We start from the raw sequence: 19,480 nt of genomic DNA, 5'->3' as shown, positions 1-19,480 counted from the left end.
TGCCCGCATCTGGGAGGAGCTCTTACAAGCAGACCTCCCCCATTTACTCCGAGCATCCTGGGATACCCTGCATCCTGCAGATCCCTGGGAATCTGCATATTAACATGCATCCTGCTGAAGTACGAGGGAGCTGGAAAATTTGGGACAGACTACTGCCCCATCCTTCCAGTGTAAACATTCTCACTCTGTGGTTACTTTGTGCTAATTGAACACATTTCATTTTGTGCTGTATAAATAGCGAAGTGTTACTGCTCACTATACAATTGTACTGACACCCAGGAGAAGCGTGTGAATTTCCTTGATAATCCTGGGGTACAGCAAAACATCCCTAGACCCAATTTCCCAACATGTGAAAATCCAGAAGCCATGGACTGTCACTTGCTGCCACCTGATGGCAGACTCGGGAATTTGCGCTCTTAATTTCCATCCTTGATCACTCTAATTAAGAAAACACACTGAACACCTACTGTGTGCCAGATCCCCCGTAGGATCCTGCGGACCTAAGTCAGGCAGAGAAAGATAAATACCATATGATTTCAGTTATATGTGGAATCTAAAGAAAGAAATAAATGAACAAACAAAACAGAAAAAGACTCATAAATAGAGAACAAACTGAGGGTTGCTAGGTAAGAGGGGTTCTGGAGGCTGGGTGAAAAAGGTGAAGAAATTAAGAAGTACAAATGGTAGTTAAAAAATAGTCACGGAGATGGCCCTGGCCGGTTGGCGTCGGCCTGGCGTGCAGGAGTCCCAGGTTTGATTCCCGGCCAGGGCACACAGGAGAAAAAAAAAAAAAAAGTCACGGAGATGTAAAGTACAGCATAGGGAATATAGTCAATAATATTGTAATAACTATGCATGCTGCCAGGTGGGTGCTAGAATTATTGGGGGATCACTTTGTAAATTATATAATTGTCTAACAGCTATGCAGCACACTTGAAACTAATATAAAACAATATTGACTTTCAAATGTAATTTTTTAAAAATCCTGTGAACCTGGAGTCATATAACAAGACAGACATGGTTTCTGACATTGTGAAGCTCACAGCCTCCCAGAAGAGACAGTCAGTAACCCACAAAAAAATAAAATGAATGAGTAAATAAGATGATTACAGAGTGTGATACAAGCTAGAAAGAAAATGGGCTGGTTATCACAGAGTGAAAAGATATGTTTGAAAAACCGAGTATCTGTCTCCCTGCACACCCACTTCCCTGCCCAGGACTGTGGACCATTCAAGGGCATGTGTGTCTGTCAGACTCCCCCTTGTGAATGGGTAAAGTCATCCAGTGCTGGCACATAGTAGGTGCTCAGTAAATGTTGAATGAGTAAATTCAGGACAACTTTGTCCAGAGCCAGCTTCTTGGCTCCTCCAGGCCAAACAGATGGGGAGAGGATAGGGGGGCTTATGGAAGGGAGGCTGAGTCCCCTAGGGTCCTGGGAGGGCTGTAAGGATGATGGACAATTGTTACCTTCTCACGGAGGCCCCAGTCCACCCTGGTTTAAATTGTATCCGTACTCAGCTTGCTTCTTGAACCCCTTCCTAGCCTGTTTTTTTCACTTTGGCATTTTTCGCCATCTCACGTACTATATATTTACCTTATTTATTTAACCTCTGTCTCCACACAACCCAGAATGTAAACTCCACGATAGCAAGAAGTTTTGTCTATTTTGTTCACTGATGGTGCTGCAGTGTCTGGAAGTGCCTGACACTTATTAGGTATTCTGTAAATGTTTGCAGAGTGAATGAGTGATGCATGGGCGGGAACTGGGGACAGGGCCATGAGGACCCTGGGGCTAGGCCCGTGGAAGGGGAAGGGCTCAGAGCTCAAGCAGGAGGTTGATCTGAATTACCGTAGAGGCCAAGTGTAAATTGTACTAGGAGGGGCGGGGTTGGGTGGGCGAGGGTACGCTTAGGGGCAGAGCTACGCTGGGGGCGGAGTCTTGGGCCGGGGTTTTCCTGGGGTTGGGCCGTTCCCGCCGTTGAGTGCTTTAAGAACAAGACCAGTGTGGGGACGGAGCCCATCGAGACATGGCCAATCTGGAGGAAGAGCCGGGCTGAGGGCGTGGCCAAACAAGAAACATAAAACAAAGGGAGGGGCTGAGATTGGGCGGAGCCGTGGCAGAAAAATGGGAGGGGTCATTTAGGGGTAGGGCCAGTCCCGGGGCGGGGCCAGACCAGGATCTCTGCTGTCCCCGGTCCTGGAGAGCTCCCGCGGGGCAGGTCTCTCTCCCGACCTGCAGGCCCCTCCCTGGCTGGCCAGGTCCCAGGGTGAGCAGGACCGGACTCCCCAGGCGAGGCGACTGTGGTCGGGCCTTGTCCCAGGCGCTGCGCTCTGAGCCAGGCGGCTACGGGGGTCTCTGGCTGGCTGAGCTCTTCAGTGTCCCAGGGCTGCGTCCCCAGAGACTCCAAGGGCGAGGGTGAGCTGACCCGTGCGTGCACGCGTGTGTGCCTGCCTGTTCGTGTGTCCACGTGCGCATTAGTGTGCGTGTGGACGTCTGTGTGTGCACCAGTGTGTGAGCATGGATTTGGGTAGATGCATGTTGCAGGGAGCCGAGTGTGTGCAAAGTTATGTGCGTGTGCAAGAGTGGTCCCATGTGGGAGGAGAGTCGTGTATGTGCGTGTGTGTGTGTGTGTGTGTGTGTGTAACAGAGACAGTGCATGTGAAATTTGGTAAAGACTGTGTGGATCAAGGTATCTTGAAGGAAATGGGAGTGATTCTTGTGGGCATCTGTAGCGAGCTGTAGGGTGCGTGGGTGGTAAATTGTGGGAGTGTAAAAATTACCAATGTGTGTGTTTCCTTGTGAGTGGCAGTGAGAGGTGCTTCTTGGGGGCCTTCATGTGAAGTGGTGAGGACCAAAGAAAGTTTGGGGGTACTGATTGCTTTTGGAGGGTGAGTGTGGTCTGGGGCAGTCTGTAGGGGACCGGGCTGGTAGCGGGTGTTGCGGCCTGGCTGAGAGTAACTTGGAAATTAAACCAGGTCCCTTGCTTTGAAGGCTGGGGAGATTTGTGGGTGGGGCCATGGGGGGTGGCCCTACCCCATGCGACAGGGAAGCAGTAGGTACATTCTTGCTTCATGGGGAGGGAGCTGCTACCTCACCAGTCACCTGTCACCCAGGCTCCTGCTCACTTCTACCTGAGTGGCTTCCCCTGACGCTTCTGCGAGAACATGGTGCAGAAGTACCAGTCTCCTGTCCGCGTCTACAAGTACCCATTCGAGCTGGTCATGGCGGTGAGTGATCCCTGATTCTCCTGACTCTGTGTGATGGTTGAAGGGATATAGGAGGTCAGCTATGATTGTGAGGAAAGGGAGCCCCCCAGTCCCTGGATTGGAAGGCGTTATCGAGCTACTTTGTTGACATGGTGGATCCAGCTTCCAACCAGTGACCCCTCAGCCTGGCCATCCTACCTCTTACTACAACTCCTGGAATCCTTGCTCACTGACTAACACACAAGGTCTATTTTTCTTTTCCTTGTTGAAGTTTACCTGTTCTCTTGTCTCAGGACCCTCTGTCAGAAAACAAGGACATCAGGGGCTAAGCCACTGTTGTGTAAGGATAGGAATAGTAATAATAGTAAACACACTAATGATGGTGATGATGGCAGCCATTCACTGAGGGTGTACAGTAAGTACAAAGAATCTATGAAAGTCTTTACATCTATTCCTTCATTTAATTCCTAATAGCTCCTATTATTCTCATTTGCCACCACTAAACCGAAGCTTGGACAGGTGGCAGGGTGGCCTCAAGTTCTGTGGCTAGGAAGAGGTCGAGCTGGGGCTCAGATCTATGCAGTGGGGACTCCAGAGCCAGGATTTGATCCTCGATCGTTTCACATACCCTGTGTGTGTCCTGCCTGATCTTATTCTATGATTCTACCTACATATGTGTTTGTAGTCACACAAATGATGAAAAATTATCACCTGAGTCTTTCGTACACATTGTGCTGTTATGTGTAGATGGTTCCAGGTCAGGAAAGAAGCAGGGGCCATACTGACTAGCTGGGTGCTCTTGGGCAAGTTACGCAGCTTCTCTGAGCCGTCACTCCCCATCTCTGGAATGAGGATTACATAGTTTCTAAATCTGGGCATCGTGCTGAGAATTAAATGAGTCAATATATGTAAAGCTTACCATGCAGGGTCTGGCACAGATCAAATGCTGTTATTATTGTATTGTTGTTACTATTATTGTTGTTGCCTGTGGCTGTGAGTTTTCTTCATTTGTAATGGGGGTGGGACACCAGCAGGTGATGAAGAGACTAGGGGACAAGTAGTCAGAAGCTCTGGGTCCTTGTTGCTGCTCTGGAGTGCCTGGCTTTGTGTCTTTGGGAAGTCGCTGAATTTCTTAGAGCCTTGGTTCCTTCATTTGTGAAATGAGGATAGTTATACACACTTCATATGTTGTCGTGAGGATTAAAGATGACTAGTGTGTGTGTGTGTGTGTGTGTGTGTATGATCTAGTGCAGGGCCTGGTCTATACCAAGCAGACAATAAATGGCAGCTAAATATAAAGAATTGTCCTCTAAGGCTCCAGGCAGCTCACCTATTCTAAGACCCTACTCATTTGTTCATTCATTCATTTGCTCAATAGGAAAGAGACGCCGTCACCCCTATCCCTCTGGGACAGTGCAGGGGACTGTGGTTCTCTGCCATGAAGTGGATACAAAATAATAATCGGATGGAAAACTAAAAATTTTTTACTATTGCATGGACTTAATAAATATACATTTAATTTAGCAAGTTTAGGATTCTCAGAAATATTTCCAATCATTGCACTTTAAGATAAAACATGTCTGTAGCGCTTCAGACCACATTAGCAGGACTGGTGATGCACACGTGTACCTGTGTTTCTGGGCTGTGTGAAGCCTGTTCTGGAGGCTTCCTGGTCCATAAATGAAGGCTGGTCTCAGCTTGCTCCCCAAACTGTTAACAGTCTATAGGTGTTGGTGTGTAGACGCTTGTGAGTACAGCAGGGAACAAAGGTTTTCAGATATTTGTCATCTAGCTGCTTTAATTTAAGTCACGTATATTTTTCAAATACCATGCCACCCTTATCTTCCTTACAGTTTTTGTCAGTGAAAGGGCTCCAAACCGCTGTGACATCCCTGACAAAGCCACTTTGCCGACTGTTTACAAAACATCATTGTCCCCAAAATAGCTGCATAACTCAACATAACTTGCACGCTGTGTGGACACAAAAGGGGTTTTCTGCACTTGACATCCGCCTTTGTTTCTCAGCTAAACCCTCGCCCTCCGCTGGGGTCAGATGCCAGGGAAGTTTTGGATGAACTCAGCTGTTTCCACCACATCCGACTGACCAGACCAGCTGGCCTTTGGTTTTAACAAAACTGACTGGAGAATCAAAGCCTCTCTCATGTCTTCGAAAGTCCCCCAGGGTTAACAGAAAAGACTACAACTGGGCTGGTGGAATTGGTTATAACAGAGCACTGAGGAAATCTGTCAAGACCCAGCCTTACAAAAATTTTGTTTTAAAAATATTTTTCTCTTTGTTTTCAAAAATTTAACTAATCCAATAAATGGCCATCTCTCTCCTTGGGCCAAATCCCTTGACATGAATTCTTTTTCTGAGGGGTGAGATTCCAGGGGAATTTTCTTTCTTTTCTCTTGGTAGCACTCTGTATTGTTTGGTTCAAAACAACAAGCTTGGATCATATTGGTAGACAGAGGGAAGTAATTAAGACAACAAAGGCAGCTGCCTTATCCAAGGCTGGGGAGGGTCCTTGTTCCCTTTGCATATGAGTACCAGAAGGCGGTGCGTGTGGGTCTTTGCGGAGATCCCTGTGTATAGAACACGGAGGCCTTGTCTTGGACTGTAGATTGTGGTCACTTAGGTCCGGGAGGGCGCTCTGGTCAGCCCACAGCCTGTTGTGAATGTATTCTGGACTATCTGGGCTCTCTGCCCAAATGGCTTTCCAACAGCTGGGTCCCTGCTCCAGTGTCTCACCTGGGAAAGGGAGATAATAAAGGTCTGGCCCTTCAGAGAGCTGAAGTGATGATTCAGTGAAGAGATGTGGGTGCCCAGACAGGGCCTGGCACATTGTTCATGCTCGTGAAACAGTGCTTAGGTTTGTTATTATTATTTATTGTTTCAACAGCTTTCTTGAGCTATATATAAACTCACATAGCATTCACCCATTTAAAGGGTGAAGTGAGTGGTTCTTAGTATATTCAGAAAGTTGTGCAACCATCATCACTGTCAGTTTTAGAACATTTTCATTCCCCCAAAAGAAACACTGTACTATTAAACCCCCCCCCCCAAACTGAGTTACTGATTTTAGAGAGAGAAGAAGGGAAAGAGAGACAGAAACATCATCTGTTTCTGTATGTGCCCTGGCTGGGGATTGAACTGGCAACCCTGTGTATTGGGATGATGCTCCGACCAACCGAGCTATCCACCCAGGGTGAAACGCTGTACTCTTTAGTCATCATCCCCTAACCTCCCCCGTTCTGCTTAGCCCCAGATAACTGCTAATCTACTTTCTGTCTCTATAAATTTGCCTATTTTGGACATTTCATATAAATGGAATCATAAAATAGTTGACTTTTTGTGACTGGCATGATATTTTAAAGGTCCATCCACATTGTGGCATGATTCAGAACTTTATTCCTTTTTATGGCCGAATGATATTCCATCTTATGGATGGACACATTTATTTATCTGTTCATCAGTTAATGCACATTTAGATTGTTTCCAGTTTTGGGCGACTAAGAATTACATTGTTACAAACATTTATGTACAAGTTTTTGTGTGGACACATTTCTCCCAAAGAAATCTCTGGTGTGAATGATGGTAGTTATTTAGTGGGCTTAAGAAGATTCTTTATTAGTAGATATAGATATAGATATAGATATATATCAGACAGAGAGGATTTTAATTTTTTTTAATTTGTTTATTTTTTTACAGAGACAGAGAGTGAGTCAGAGAGAGGGACAGACAGACAGGAACGGAGAGAGATGAGAAGCATCAATCATTAGTTTTTCATTGTGCGTTGCAGCACCTTAGTTGTTCATTGATTGCTTTCTCATATGTGCCTTGACCACGGGCCTTCAGCAGACCTAGTAACCCCTTGCTGGAGCCAGCGACCTTGGGTCCAAGCTGGTGGGCTTTTTGCTCAAACCAGATGAGCCCGCACTCAAGCTGGCGACCTCGGGGTCTTGAACCTGGGTCCTCTGCATCCCAGTCCGACGCTCTATCTACTGCGCCACCGCCTGGTCAGGCAGACAGAGAGGATTTTAGAGAGAAGGGGAAAGGAGAGAGAGAGAAAGAGAAACATTGATCTGTTTCTGTTTGTGCCCTGACCAGGGATTGAACTGGCAATCTTTACATATCGAAATGATACTCCAAGCAGCGGAGCTATCAGGCCAGGGTGAAGATTCTGTTTTAGGCCCTGGCCAGTTGGCACAGTGGTGGAGCGTTGGCCTGGGTGTAGATGTCCTGGGTTTGATTACCTGTCAGGGCACACATGAAGAAGTGACCAGCTGCTTCTCTTCCTCTCTCTCTCTTCCCCTCTAACAGCCAGTGGCTCCACTGGTTTGAACGTTGGCCCCGGGCACTGAACTTGGTTGATTTGAGCATGGATGGCCCCAGATGGGAGTTGCTGGGTAGGTCCTGGTGGAGGCACAGGTGGGAGTCTGTCTCATTATCTCCTCTCCTCTGACTTGAAAGGAAAAAGAAAAAAAAGAAGATTCTATTTTAAATTTTATTTAACAGACTTGCACACAGTGCTTCCTAGGTCCCAGGCACTGTTGTGAGCCCATTCAAATATTAATTCATGTACTTCTCATACCACTCCATGATACAGGTTTGGTAGGTAGCCTCATGCTACAGATGAGGAAACTGAGGCACAAAAGGAATGAATGAATGACCCAAAGCCACAAAGGGAACAAATGGCAGGTCAGGATTTAACTGCAGGCAGTCGGCTCCAGAACTAATATTCCCAACCATGAGCTCTGCTATTTCTCAAAGCTGAGGATCTGAAATTATGGGGGTGACCTCTGGCCTGAGGGAGTGGTCCCACAGGGGCAGTTACCATCAGGACTGTGTCCAGAATGCCTGTACCCCGTAAGACCCTGCAAAGGGGAGCGCAGCCGAAGCCTGCAGAACCTGCCTCTCGGTGGGCAGCTGACGCTTACAGAGCCTGGGGATGCTTTTTGACCCCCCTGAAGCCCAGCCCTTCCGGCCAGCTCAGAGGCAGGTCCTCTGACAGCAGCCTTGGCTGCAGCAGAAGAGGACACTGAGGCTTAGGGAGGTTAAAGAGGCCGTCCCTTAGTCAGTGTCCTCATTTGCTGCGCTGTGTAACAAAGTACTACAACCGGATAGCTTAGAACAACAGAAGATTAGTGTCACACAGTCCTAGAGGACGGAAGTCCAAGATCAAGGTGCCAGGAGGCCGTGCTCCCTCTGAAGGCGCTGGGAAGGCTTCTCTCCTGGCTTCTGGTAGTTTCTCAGTGGTGGCAGTCTAACTCCGACCTTCACACGGGGCATTCTGCCTGTGTGCACCTGGGTCCACATTTCCCCCTCACTAGGATACCAGTCATACTGGATTCACAAGGAAACCCTTGCGACCTCGTTTTAACTTGATTACCTCTATTAAAGACTCTACGTCAGGGGTCCCCAAACTACGGCCCGCGGGCCACATGCGGCCCCCTAAGGCCATTTATCTGGTCCCCACCGCACTTCCGGAAGGGGCACCTCTTTCATTGGTGGTCAGTGGCGGATGCATCCTGTGCTCCTGGAGTACTGTATGTGGTGGTGCTGCAAAGCAGGGCATCGCTCACATACAGTACTTCCTTCCGGTGACACAGGACGCATGCGTCACGGCTCTGGAAGCGCGTCATATCACTTGTTACGGCTAGCAGTGACAAATATGGAACTGGACATTGACCATCATCTCATTAGCCAAAAGCAGGCCCATAGTTCCCATTGAAATACTGGTCAGTTTGTTGATTTAAATTTACTTGCTCTTTATTTTAAATATTGAATTTGTTCCCATTTTGTTTTTTTACTTTAAAATAAGATATGTGCAGTGTGCATAGGGATTTGTTCATAGTTTTTTAAAAAAATTTTTTTTTTTTTATTTACTCATTTTTTTAGAGAGGAGAGAGAGAGGAGAGACAGAGAGAGAGAAGTGGGGGAGGAGCTGGAAGCATCAACTCCCATATGTGCCTTGACTAGGCAAGCCCAGGGTTTCAAACCGGCGACCTCAGCATTTCTAGGTCGACGCTTTATCCACTGCGCCACCACAGGTCAGGCTGTTCATAGTTTTTTTTATAGTCCGGCCCTCCAATGGTCTGAGGGACAGTGAACTGGCCCCCTGTGTAAAAAGTTTGGGGACCCCTGCTCTACATCCAAAGAAGACCCCATTCTGAGGTACTTGGGGGGGACCTTTTCTGGAGGGGATACAATTCAGCCCACAATGCTCAGTAAATGGCAGAGGTTTGAACTTAGAGGACTGGACCCCACAACCTGAGCTCACAGCCAGACACTCTGGGTTCCGGCCTGATGTTCAGTAAACTTCTCTGTGCACAGTGACCTCTACGGCTTCAGTGACCTGGACGCCTTTTTTTCCCCCCTGTCCTGTCAGGTTCAAAAACTCCATGGCTTCAAGTCATCTCAGATTCTGCAAACCTACAGGAGGAAGGCAGCACGGAGTAGAATTTCCTAAGCAATAAGCCTTCATTGCGGAGGAAGGGTTACCGAGGTGAGGGCTGTCGTCAGCAATTAAGTGTTAAAATATTTAAAGACCTGGCTTTTTGTATTGATAAACAGTTTGTAATTTAGCAGATGGGTTATTAATAAGGAGCGACCTCTGACGGTGTATCCTTGCAGTCCAAGCCAAGGGCAGTTACAGTTGAAATTGTTGTTATGGATGTAGTTTTAATAAAACAGCAGGGGCCTTATTTAAATGAGTTTAAATTAGTTCCCTGGAGCCTGTTGTTATCTGATCTGTTGCTAACAGATTAAGAGAAGCAATGTTTTCCGCCCTGGATTGCCTGCAGGGCTCTGAGACGCTCTGATTTGAGCTGGGAGAACAGAGGTGATCCGCTGCCCAGAAAGGTGATCTTCTGATTTCAGGGGGCCCTAAAATAAACAAGGTCCTCATTCATTAGTTTACACGTGCATTAATTCATGCATGCAAATATTTACTGAATTTCCCCTGAGTGCCAAGCCCTGAGCTAAGTGCAGGGGCTATGAAAGAGTTGATTCCTAGTACGTACTTTTTTTTTTTTTTTTTTGTATTTTTCTGAAGCTGGAAACAGGGAGAGACAGTCAGACAGACTCCCGCATGCGCCTGACCAGGATCCACCCGGCACGCCCACGAGGGGTGATGCTCTGCCCCTCCGGGGCGTTGCTTTGCCGCCACCAGAGCCACTTTAGCGCCTGGGGCAGAGGCCAAGGAGCCATCCCCAGCGCCTGGGCCATCTTTGCTCCAATGGAGCCTTGGCTGCGGGAGGGGAAGAGAGAGACAGAGAGGAAGGAGGGGGAAAGGGTGGAGAAGCAAATGGGCGCTTCTCCTATGTGCCCTGGCCGGGACTCAAACCCGGGTCCCCTGCACACCAGGCCGACTCTCTACCGCTGAGCCAACCGGCCAGGGCCTAGTAGTACTTTTTTGAATGCATCATTATTCTGTTAATTGTATATGGAATTTGCTTGTTTGCTTATTTATATGGGTCTTTTTCATAACAATAAGCTTCAGGAAAGTGGGGACCATGTCTGCCTTCTAGTTCTGTCTTGAACTGGTTTTCTTGACATGATCCCTTTTTTCCTGGACTGTGTTTAGTGTGTGTGTGTGTGTGTGTGTGTGTGTGTGTGAGATAGAGAAAAAGAGAGAGAGAGAGAGAGAATGAGAAGGCATGAAGGATGATTTGTAATGGGGGAAGAACAAGTCCAGCCCAGGGTCTCAGGGCAGCCAGGTGGAACCCAGCTAAGGGGAGGCGGGCCAGCCATGTGCAGGCCACTCCGGGCAGAGCTCTCTCTGCAGAAATGAATGTGGCAGGGTTGGGCCCCAGTGACAGTCAGAAAGTGACTGGTGGGTCACTTTATCTCTCCAAGGACTTCGGGAGTTTGAAAAGTTTTAAGCGGGGGGGTGGGGGAGACATGGTCAGATTTGGGGGTTAGGAGGGTTCCCCGGCTGCCAAAAAGTGGGTCAGCGGGCTTTCTGTCCGGAGCCTGGGGAAACAGAGGCGACGGAGTTCTGGTGCATTCCTGAGACGCTTGGAAGATCTAGAATACCATTTCCCTCCCATCAAGATCCTGACATTGCCTGACCAGGCGGTGGATAGAGCATCAGACTGGGATGCGGAGAACCCAGGTTCGAGACCCCGAGGTCGCCAGTTTGAACAAGAGCTCATCTGTTTTGAGTAAAAAGCTCACCAGCTTGAACCCAGGGTCACTGGCTTGAGCAAGGGGTTACTCGGTCTGCTGAAGGCCCGTGGTCAAGGCACATATGAGAAAGCAATCAATGAACAACTAAGGTGTCACAATGAAAAACTGATGCTTCTCATCTCTCTCTGTTCCTGTCTGTCTCTCTCTCTCTCTCTCTCTCGCTAAAAAAATAAAAATAAATTAAAAAAAAAAAAAAAAAAGATCCTGACATTTAGCGGTGGCTAAATGTCAAGACTCACTAGGCTGGCCTTGCTGCAGCCTCGTCCCTCCAGGAACTATCAGGGGTCCCAGCTGATCTGGGAAGTCCGTGGGCAGGGAGAGTGTTCAGAGGAGGAGGGTCTGCCCTGCTCCTTACCCCTGGGCGAGTAGCACAGCAGGGTTTTGTGCAGCTGCTGGGCTGGGCAGGGAGGCTGGTGACCCCCACCCCCACCCCGAGCTGGAGAGCCCAGGTGGTGTGATGGCGTGATCTCAGAAGGAGACAAGGTCTCAGCCAGGCAAAGCGGGGACCCACCCTGAGAAGAGCCGTCAGAAGCAGAAACGAGTAATCACTACACTGTGCTAACTCTGCCCCATGTTGCAGCCTTGAGATCAGGACCCAGTGAAAAACAGGCAGAACTGTTCATCTGTACCTTGTTCAGGATAATTTCTTGGTCAATAGCTAGAGATGCACTATCATGACCAGAGGGGAACTATTCAGGCATTTATTCACCTGTGCAGGAAGTGCCTTCCAGAACTTCGGTCTTTATAGGTGGACAGTGAACAGCAATACGCACACACAGGTTACTCTCTGGGCAGTGCGCCTGCCGCAGGGAGGCAGAACCCCCCGTGCTGAACTGGGGGTACTGTGCCACTCAGTCTGCTCTTCTAGGCACTGTATATGTGATGTGATGAGAGCTCCAGCTTCCTGCTCTTTGCCCCAGTACCTGTGCCTCCCTCCCTCCTCCCTCCTTTTCTTCCTTCCTTCTTTCCATGCATCCATCCACAAACATTGGCTGGGTGTCTGCAGTGTCCCAGGTTGTACGAGGATGCTGGAGAATCCAGTAGTGAAGAAAACAGATATAAAACAGAGGCATTGTCTGACCAGGCGGTGGCGCAGTGGATAGAGCGTCGGACTGGGATGCGGAGGACCCAGGTTTGAGACCCTGAGGTCGCCAGCTTGAGCGTGGGCTCATCTGGTTTAAGCAAAAGCTCACCAGCTTGGAGTCAAGGTCGCTGGCTCGAGCAAGGGGTTACTCAGTCTGCTGAAGGTCCGCGGTCAAGGCACATATCAGAAAGCAATCAATGAACAACTAAGCCTGGTCCCAATGAACAACCTGGTCCCTCCTGCCCACTAGTGGGCAGTCCAGCTTTCATGGTGGGCCAATCACAGTGCCATTTGGTTGCCTGGTAGGGACTAGGTTGACCAGCACTGCAAAAGTGGGCGGTTTTTATAAAAAGTTTGACGACCCCCTGATAGGTCTCCCAACGAAAAACTGATGATTGATGCTTCTCATCTCTCTCTGTTCCTGTCTTTCTGTCCCTGTCTATGCCTCTCTCTGATTCTCTCTCTGTCCCTGTAAAAACAAAAACAAAAACAAAATCAAAAACAAAGGAACCCCCAAAAAACAGAGGTGTTTGACTATAAACAAACACAGAATATGATATCCTATCCCAAATCATGACTGATGCTTCTGGTAGGGCTATAAACCACCTAGGAGGAGATGGTTTGTTTCTTTGTAAAAAATTGTGGTGAGGCCCTGGCCGGTTGGCTCAGCGGTAGAGCGTCGGCCTAGCGTGCGGAGGACCCGGGTTCGATTCCCAGCCAGGGCACACAGGAGAAGCGCCCATTTGCTTCTCCACCCCTCCACCGCGCTTTCCTCTCTGTCTCTCTCTTCCCCTCCCGCAGCCAAGGTTCCATTGGAGCAAAGATGGCCCGGGCACTGGGGATGGCTCTGTGGCCTCTGCCTCAGGCGCTGGAGTGGCTCTGGTCGCAACATGGCGACACCCAGGATGGGCAGAGCATCGCCTCCTGGTGGGCAGAGCGTCGCCCCATGGTGGGCGTGCCGGGTGGATCCCGGTCGGGCGCATGCGGGAGTCTGTCTGACTGTCTCTCCCTGTTTCCAGCTTCAGAAAAATGAAAAAAAAAATGTGGTGAAATATATATAATATAAACTTTCCTATTTTAACCATTTTTAAGTGTACAATTTAGTGGTATTAAGTACATTCACAGTGTTGTGCAATCATTACCTCTATCCATCTCCACAAATTTTTTTGTCTCCCCCAAATAAAATTCTGCACCCATTAAACACTAACTCCCTGTTCCTTCTCACTTCCCAACTCCTGGTACCGGCCATTCTACTTTCTGTCTCTATAACTCTGACTACTCTACCTACCTCATGTAAGTGAGATCATACACGATCATACAAGTATTTGTCCTTTCGTGTCTGGTTCTTTCACTGAGCATCGTGTTTTTGATGTTCATCCAGGTTGTAGCATGGATCAGAACATTCTTTGTTTTTCTTTTTATTTTCTTTTTTAGCAAGGGAGAGAGACAGACACAGATGGACAGACAGGAAAGGAGAGAAATGAGAAGCATCAACTCATAGTTGTGGCACTTTAGTTGCTCATTGATTACTTCTCATAGTGCCTTGACCATGGGCCTCCAGCTGAGCCCTTGCTCAAGCCAGCTACTTTGGGCTCAAGCCAACGCCCATGGGCTCAAGTCAGCGACCATGGGATCACGACTATGATCCAGTGCTCAAGCTGGCGACCCTGCACTCAAGCTGGCAACCTTGCATTCAAGCTGGATGAGCCCGTGCTCAAGCCGGTGACCTTGGGGTTCTGAAACTGGGTCCTCAGCATTCCAGGTTGATGCTCTATCCACTGCACCACCACCGGTCAGGCAGAACTTCCTTTTTTTTTTTTTTTTTTTTTTTTTTTACAGGGACAGAGAGAGAGTCAGAGAGAGGGATAGATAGGGACAGACAGACAGGAACGGAGAGAGATGAGAAGCATCAATCATCAGTTTTTTGTTGCGACACCTTAGTTGTTCATTGATTGCTTTCTCGTATGTGCCTTGACTGTGGGCCTTCAGCAGACTGAGTAACCCCTTGCGGTCCAAGCTGGTGAGCTTTTTGCTCAAGCCAGATGAGCCCGCACTCAAGCTGGTGACCTCGGGGGTCTTGAACCTGGGTCCTCCACATCCCAGTCCGACGCTCTATCCACTTCATTCCTTTTGATAGCTGAATAATATCCCACTGTATGGATAGACCACATTGTGTTTATCCACTCATCCATTGTTGGGCAGATAAAATGTATTATGCTCACTTTGTTAAAGATAACAGGAGGAGGCCGTCGCCCAGGTGATATTAATGTGTGTTGGGGTGGGCTAAAGGCAGGCAGAATCCTTGTAGCCTGGGGCTTGGTTTTGGGATTAAGCCTTTCCTACCCTTTTTGATGTAGGGCGGTACAATCCTATCATGCCTCAGAGGGTGACTTTGTATTAGAGACTTCCCTGTTTTGTATATTGGATTAAGGGTTTGGATTTCTACACTATAAAATGGGGACGGAATGAGAGTTTGGTCTCTTGGTTCCTGAGGTTAGCATGAGAGAGCAGAGAAAGTAGAGCCAGCAGCGGAAGGAGGCCACGTGGAGGAGGCCAGGAAAAGCAGCCAAGATGGCGGAGTGCTGAGTGAGATGCCAGTTTGTGTAGAGTTTGTATTTGGGATAAGGAAGGAGACGGGGAACAGAGGTGAATAAGTCTGGTGAGCTAGAAACCTTTGATTCTAGGAAACTCGGATAAGTCAGTGGCTTTGTGAGCACTGAATGTGACTGGGTTTTGGAGCCCAGTGTGTATTTTTACTTGCCCGCCGGGTGCAAGGTAGGATTAAAGACTATGGCCCACCAGTTTTTGGCTCCGCTGTTTCTTTACCGACTGTCCGAATCCAATGCGAACCTGCATGGACCAGAAGGCTGCTGTGATAGTGGCTCTGGCCCTGGCTCCTGGCTTTACATCCATCAATGGACTTTTGGTTTGTTTTTACTTTTTGCTTATTTTGAATAATGCTGCTATGAACACAGGTATACAAATACCTATTCAAGTCCATGTTGATTTATAGCCCTATAAACTCTACTATGTCCATTTAAAAATCTACTATGTGGTATTTGACACAACTAAATGCCTTATACATATTACCTCCCATCAATCTTTATAGCAACCCTTAAGAAATAGGTATTATCATCCTCATTATCCTTTTTTCTGAGGAAATCGTGTCTCAGAGAGGTTGAGGTCACCCAGCTGGCAAGTGGCAGAGGCTGAGTCCAAACCCTGTGCTGTCTCTGGTGCTCTACCGTACCCCTCACTGGGTCTGGGTGCCCTGCCTACAGGCCCTTCTGACCCTCTGTCTTTACTGTCTCCTGAGCAGGCAGACTTTGGCTAGGATAGCAACAGCTTTTTTTTTTAAGACTTTATTCATTTTATTTTATTTTATTTTATTTTATTTTTGTATTTTTCTGAAGCTGGAAACGGGGAGAGACAGTCAGACAGACTCCCGCATGTGCCCGACCGGGATCCACCCGGCACGCTCTGCCCACCAGGGAGCGATGCTCTGCCCCTCCGGGCATAGCTCTGCCGCGACCAGAGCCACTCTAGCGCCTGGGGCAAAGGCCAAGGAGCCATCCCCAGCGCCCGGGCCATCTTTGCTCCAATGGAGCCTTGGCTGCGGGAGGGGAAGAGAGAGACAGAGAGGAAGGAGGGGGGTGGGGGTAGAGAAGCAAATGGGCGCTTCTCCTATGTGCCCTGGCCGGGAATCAAACCCGGGTCCCCCGCACGCCAGGCCGACGCTCTACCGCTGAGCCAACCGGCCAGGGCAAGACTTTATTCATTTTAGAGAAGAGAGAGAAAGGGGGGAGGAGTAGGAAGCATCAACTCCCATATGTACCTTGACCAGACAAGCCCAGGGTTTTGAACCTCAGCGTTCCAGGTTGATGCTTTATCTACTGTGCCACCACAGGTCAGGCTGGGTATAGCTGTTTATAAAGGGTATATAAGGCAGTGATTTCAGAAGGCTTCCAAAACAATGCCACTGTGGTTCTGCCATGCCCACTTCCCTTCATCAGCTGGGATGACAGTGCTGCCATTGGGTGTCTGATGGCTCACTTCCCAAGCTCTGATTAAGCAGCTTGGCCAAGTGTTGGGGATCCAGACAATGGCATATTACTCAGCCATGAAAAAGAACGAAGCATTCTCCAAAGAGGACATACGTATGGCCAACAGGCATATGAAAAAGTGCTCAACATCACTAATCATTAGAGAAATGCAAATTAAAACCACAATGAGATATCACCTCACACTAGTCAGAATGGTGCTCATCAACAAAACAAACACAGAATAAGTGCTGGCGAGGATGTGGTCTGCTGGTGGGAATGCAGACTGGTGCAGCCACTGTGGAAAACAGTATGGAGATTCCTCAAAAAATTAAAAATCAAACTGCCTTTTGACCCAGCTATCCCACTTTTAGGAATATACCCCAAGAAGGTGTATACCCCATAGCACTGTTTCAAAAGGAGAAATGCACCCCTATGTTTATGGCAGCATTGTTCACAATAGTGAAGATCTGGAAACAGCCCAAGTGTCTGTCAGTGGACAAATGGATTAAAAAGCTGTGGTACATATATACAATGGAATACTATGGGGCCATGAAAAAGAAGGAAATCTTGCCTTTTGCGACAACATGGATGGATCTGGAAACTATTATGTTAAGTGAAATAAGCCAGACAGAAAAATAAACATAACATATGACCTCACTCATTTGAGGAATTCAATGAACAATGTGAACTGAGGAACGGAACTGAGACTGAGGAGAGATCAAAGGCACCAGAGGAAAAGAGGACAGAGGGAAAGGGGATGATAGGATGGGATAAAGCTGAAGGGAAGGAAGGAGGGTACAATGGGGAGAGGGCAAGGGAGATGTTGAGGGGAATACGGGGAGGGGGGATGCATTTGGGGCAACACTAGAATCTAGGTAAACACAATAAATTCAAATCAATAATAATAAAAAAGAATGAAGCACTCATACCTGCAGTAATAGGAATGAACCTTGAAAACAATGCTCAGTGCAAAAGTCACAAAAGACAACATGCTGTATGATTCCAATGATATCAACTGTCCAGAGAAAGCAAATCCATAGAGACAGAATGTAGATCAGTTGTTGCTTAGTGTTGGGCAGATAAAATATCATATATTATGCTCACTTTGTTAAAGATGGCGCTGCCCAGGTGATATTAATGTGTGTTGGGGGCGGGCTGTTTGCAGGCAGGATCCTTATAGCCTGGAGCTTGGTTTTAGGACTAAGCCTTTCCCACTCTTTTTGATGTGGGGTGGACTTTGTATCAGAGACTTCTCTATTTTGTATATTGGATTAAAGGTTTTCATTTCTACACTATAAAATGGGGGCAGACCGGGAGCTTGCTCTCTTAGTTCCTGAGATTAGCATTAGAGAGGAAAGCAGAGAGTAGAGCAGAGAAAGGCCACGTGGAGGAGGCCAGGAGAAGCAGCCAAGATGGCGGAGTGCTGAAGGAAAAGCCAGTTAGTGCAGAGTTTGTGCAGAGAGAAGGAAGGAGATGGGGAACAGAGGTGAATAAGTCTGGTGAGCTAGAAACCTTTGATTCTAGGAAACTCGGATAAGTCAGTAGCTTTGTGAGCACTGAATGAGTGGGTTTTGGAGCCCAGTGTGTGTTTTACTTGCCCACTGGGTGCAAGCTAGGATTAAAGATAATGGTCCACCAGTTCTTGGCTCTGTTGTTTCATTACCGTCTGTCCAAATCCAATGCGAACCTGCATGGGCCAGGCTGCTGTGATGGTGGCCGCGGCTACTGGCTTCACAGTTAGGGCTAGGGTGAGGGGATTGGGTAGTGACTGTCATTGGGTATTGGGTAGTGACTGTCATTGGGTATGGAGTTCCTTTTTGGGTGATCAAATGTTCTGGAATTAGATAGGAACGATTGTTGCATAACTTCGTGGATGTTCTAAACCCATGGCGTTGTACACTTTAAAAGGGGGCGTTTTATGGTATGATAATTACATCTCAATTATAAAGAAGCCTTGGGGGAGCTAGAGTACTGACATCTGTCTGTCCCGGAGTCGCCCAGGCTGGCAGGGCTGAGCTGGCAGGTAGACAGGGAAGGCTCTGAGGTGGTCAGTCCCCCAAGCCAGCCTGGAGCGTGGCAAGGAAAGGCGGCACACTGGGCCAGATGATCTTAGTGCGGTTTGGATATTCCTTCCACATTTGTGGTTTGAATTTGCATGAGGAAGAGCAGGAAGGAAGGAGGGAGAGGAGGAGGGAGCAGCTGTCAAGTGATTAGCAGAAATAGCTTTCCTGTACTTTATAGAATCTCACCCTTTTTAAAAATTTAAATTTATTTAACAAATGCTTCTGTGGAATGAACCATGTGTAGGGCTCTGTCCTCAGCACTTTACCAAAACAGACTCCTTTGACCAAAACTCAGCGCAGTAGGTAGCGGTAGCTGCTAGCTAGTCTCTTATTCTCCTTTTAACAAATGAATGGATTAAGGAACTGGGAGCTTGATGACTTGTTTGCACGGCCACAGAGTTGTTCAGAGGCTGAGCAGAGATCTGAAGCCAAGCACCAGAGCCCATGCCCTCAACAACTGTGCTATGCTGTCATTCACTCATTCATCATGTCGGTGTCTACTGAGTGTCAACTATGAGTTAGGCATTTTTCAAAGCACCAGGGATTTGGAGGTGAGCAAACCCACTGCCGGGGTCTGATGATTTCTTTAGCAGTTATGATTCAGAAAGGAAGGAAGCAGGTACAAGTGAGTACACGTGGGGAAGGTCCACTCTACATACGGGAGTGAAGGGGGAGAGGGGACATGCAGTGCTCACGGTTCCCCAGCTTAGCTAGGAGCCCAGGGCTATCTACCTCCAGCTCCCCATTTCCATATGTCAAGTATGTCTGTGGATTTTTGCAGAATGGAGGGAATATGGGAAGCATTTAGTGGAAGTTTCCATCAGCCTCTGTCTGCCCTGGCCAAGGCCCTGGAAGGTGGGTTCTCGGCTTTGGACCGGCTTCCTTTCTG

At 48.0% G+C, this 19,480-nt stretch overlaps 1 protein-coding gene across 2 annotated transcripts in view; it reads left to right on the top strand.

The window, feature by feature from the left end:
• The first annotated feature begins 2,172 nt into the window (after nucleotides 1–2,172).
• The window catches only part of SEC14L5 (SEC14 like lipid binding 5), a 54,658-nt gene continuing 37,350 nt past the window's right edge, over nucleotides 2,173–19,480 (top strand). The window contains exons 1-2 of one of the 2 annotated variants that reach the window (XM_066274957.1): nucleotides 2,173–2,416; nucleotides 3,115–3,228. In XM_066274957.1, the coding sequence (XP_066131054.1) occupies nucleotides 3,166–3,228 (63 nt within the window). In that variant the 5' untranslated portion in view covers nucleotides 2,173–2,416; nucleotides 3,115–3,165. Of the gene's footprint in view, nucleotides 2,417–3,114; nucleotides 3,229–19,480 lie in introns of those variants that run through there. The other variant, XM_066274956.1, reaches the window with a different exon arrangement.

Source organism: Saccopteryx bilineata, chromosome 4 (assembly GCF_036850765.1).
Source record: "Saccopteryx bilineata isolate mSacBil1 chromosome 4, mSacBil1_pri_phased_curated, whole genome shotgun sequence".
In the NCBI taxonomy this organism is placed as follows: Eukaryota; Metazoa; Chordata; class Mammalia; order Chiroptera; family Emballonuridae; genus Saccopteryx; species Saccopteryx bilineata.
This window is presented reverse-complemented; position numbering and strand designations above follow the sequence as displayed.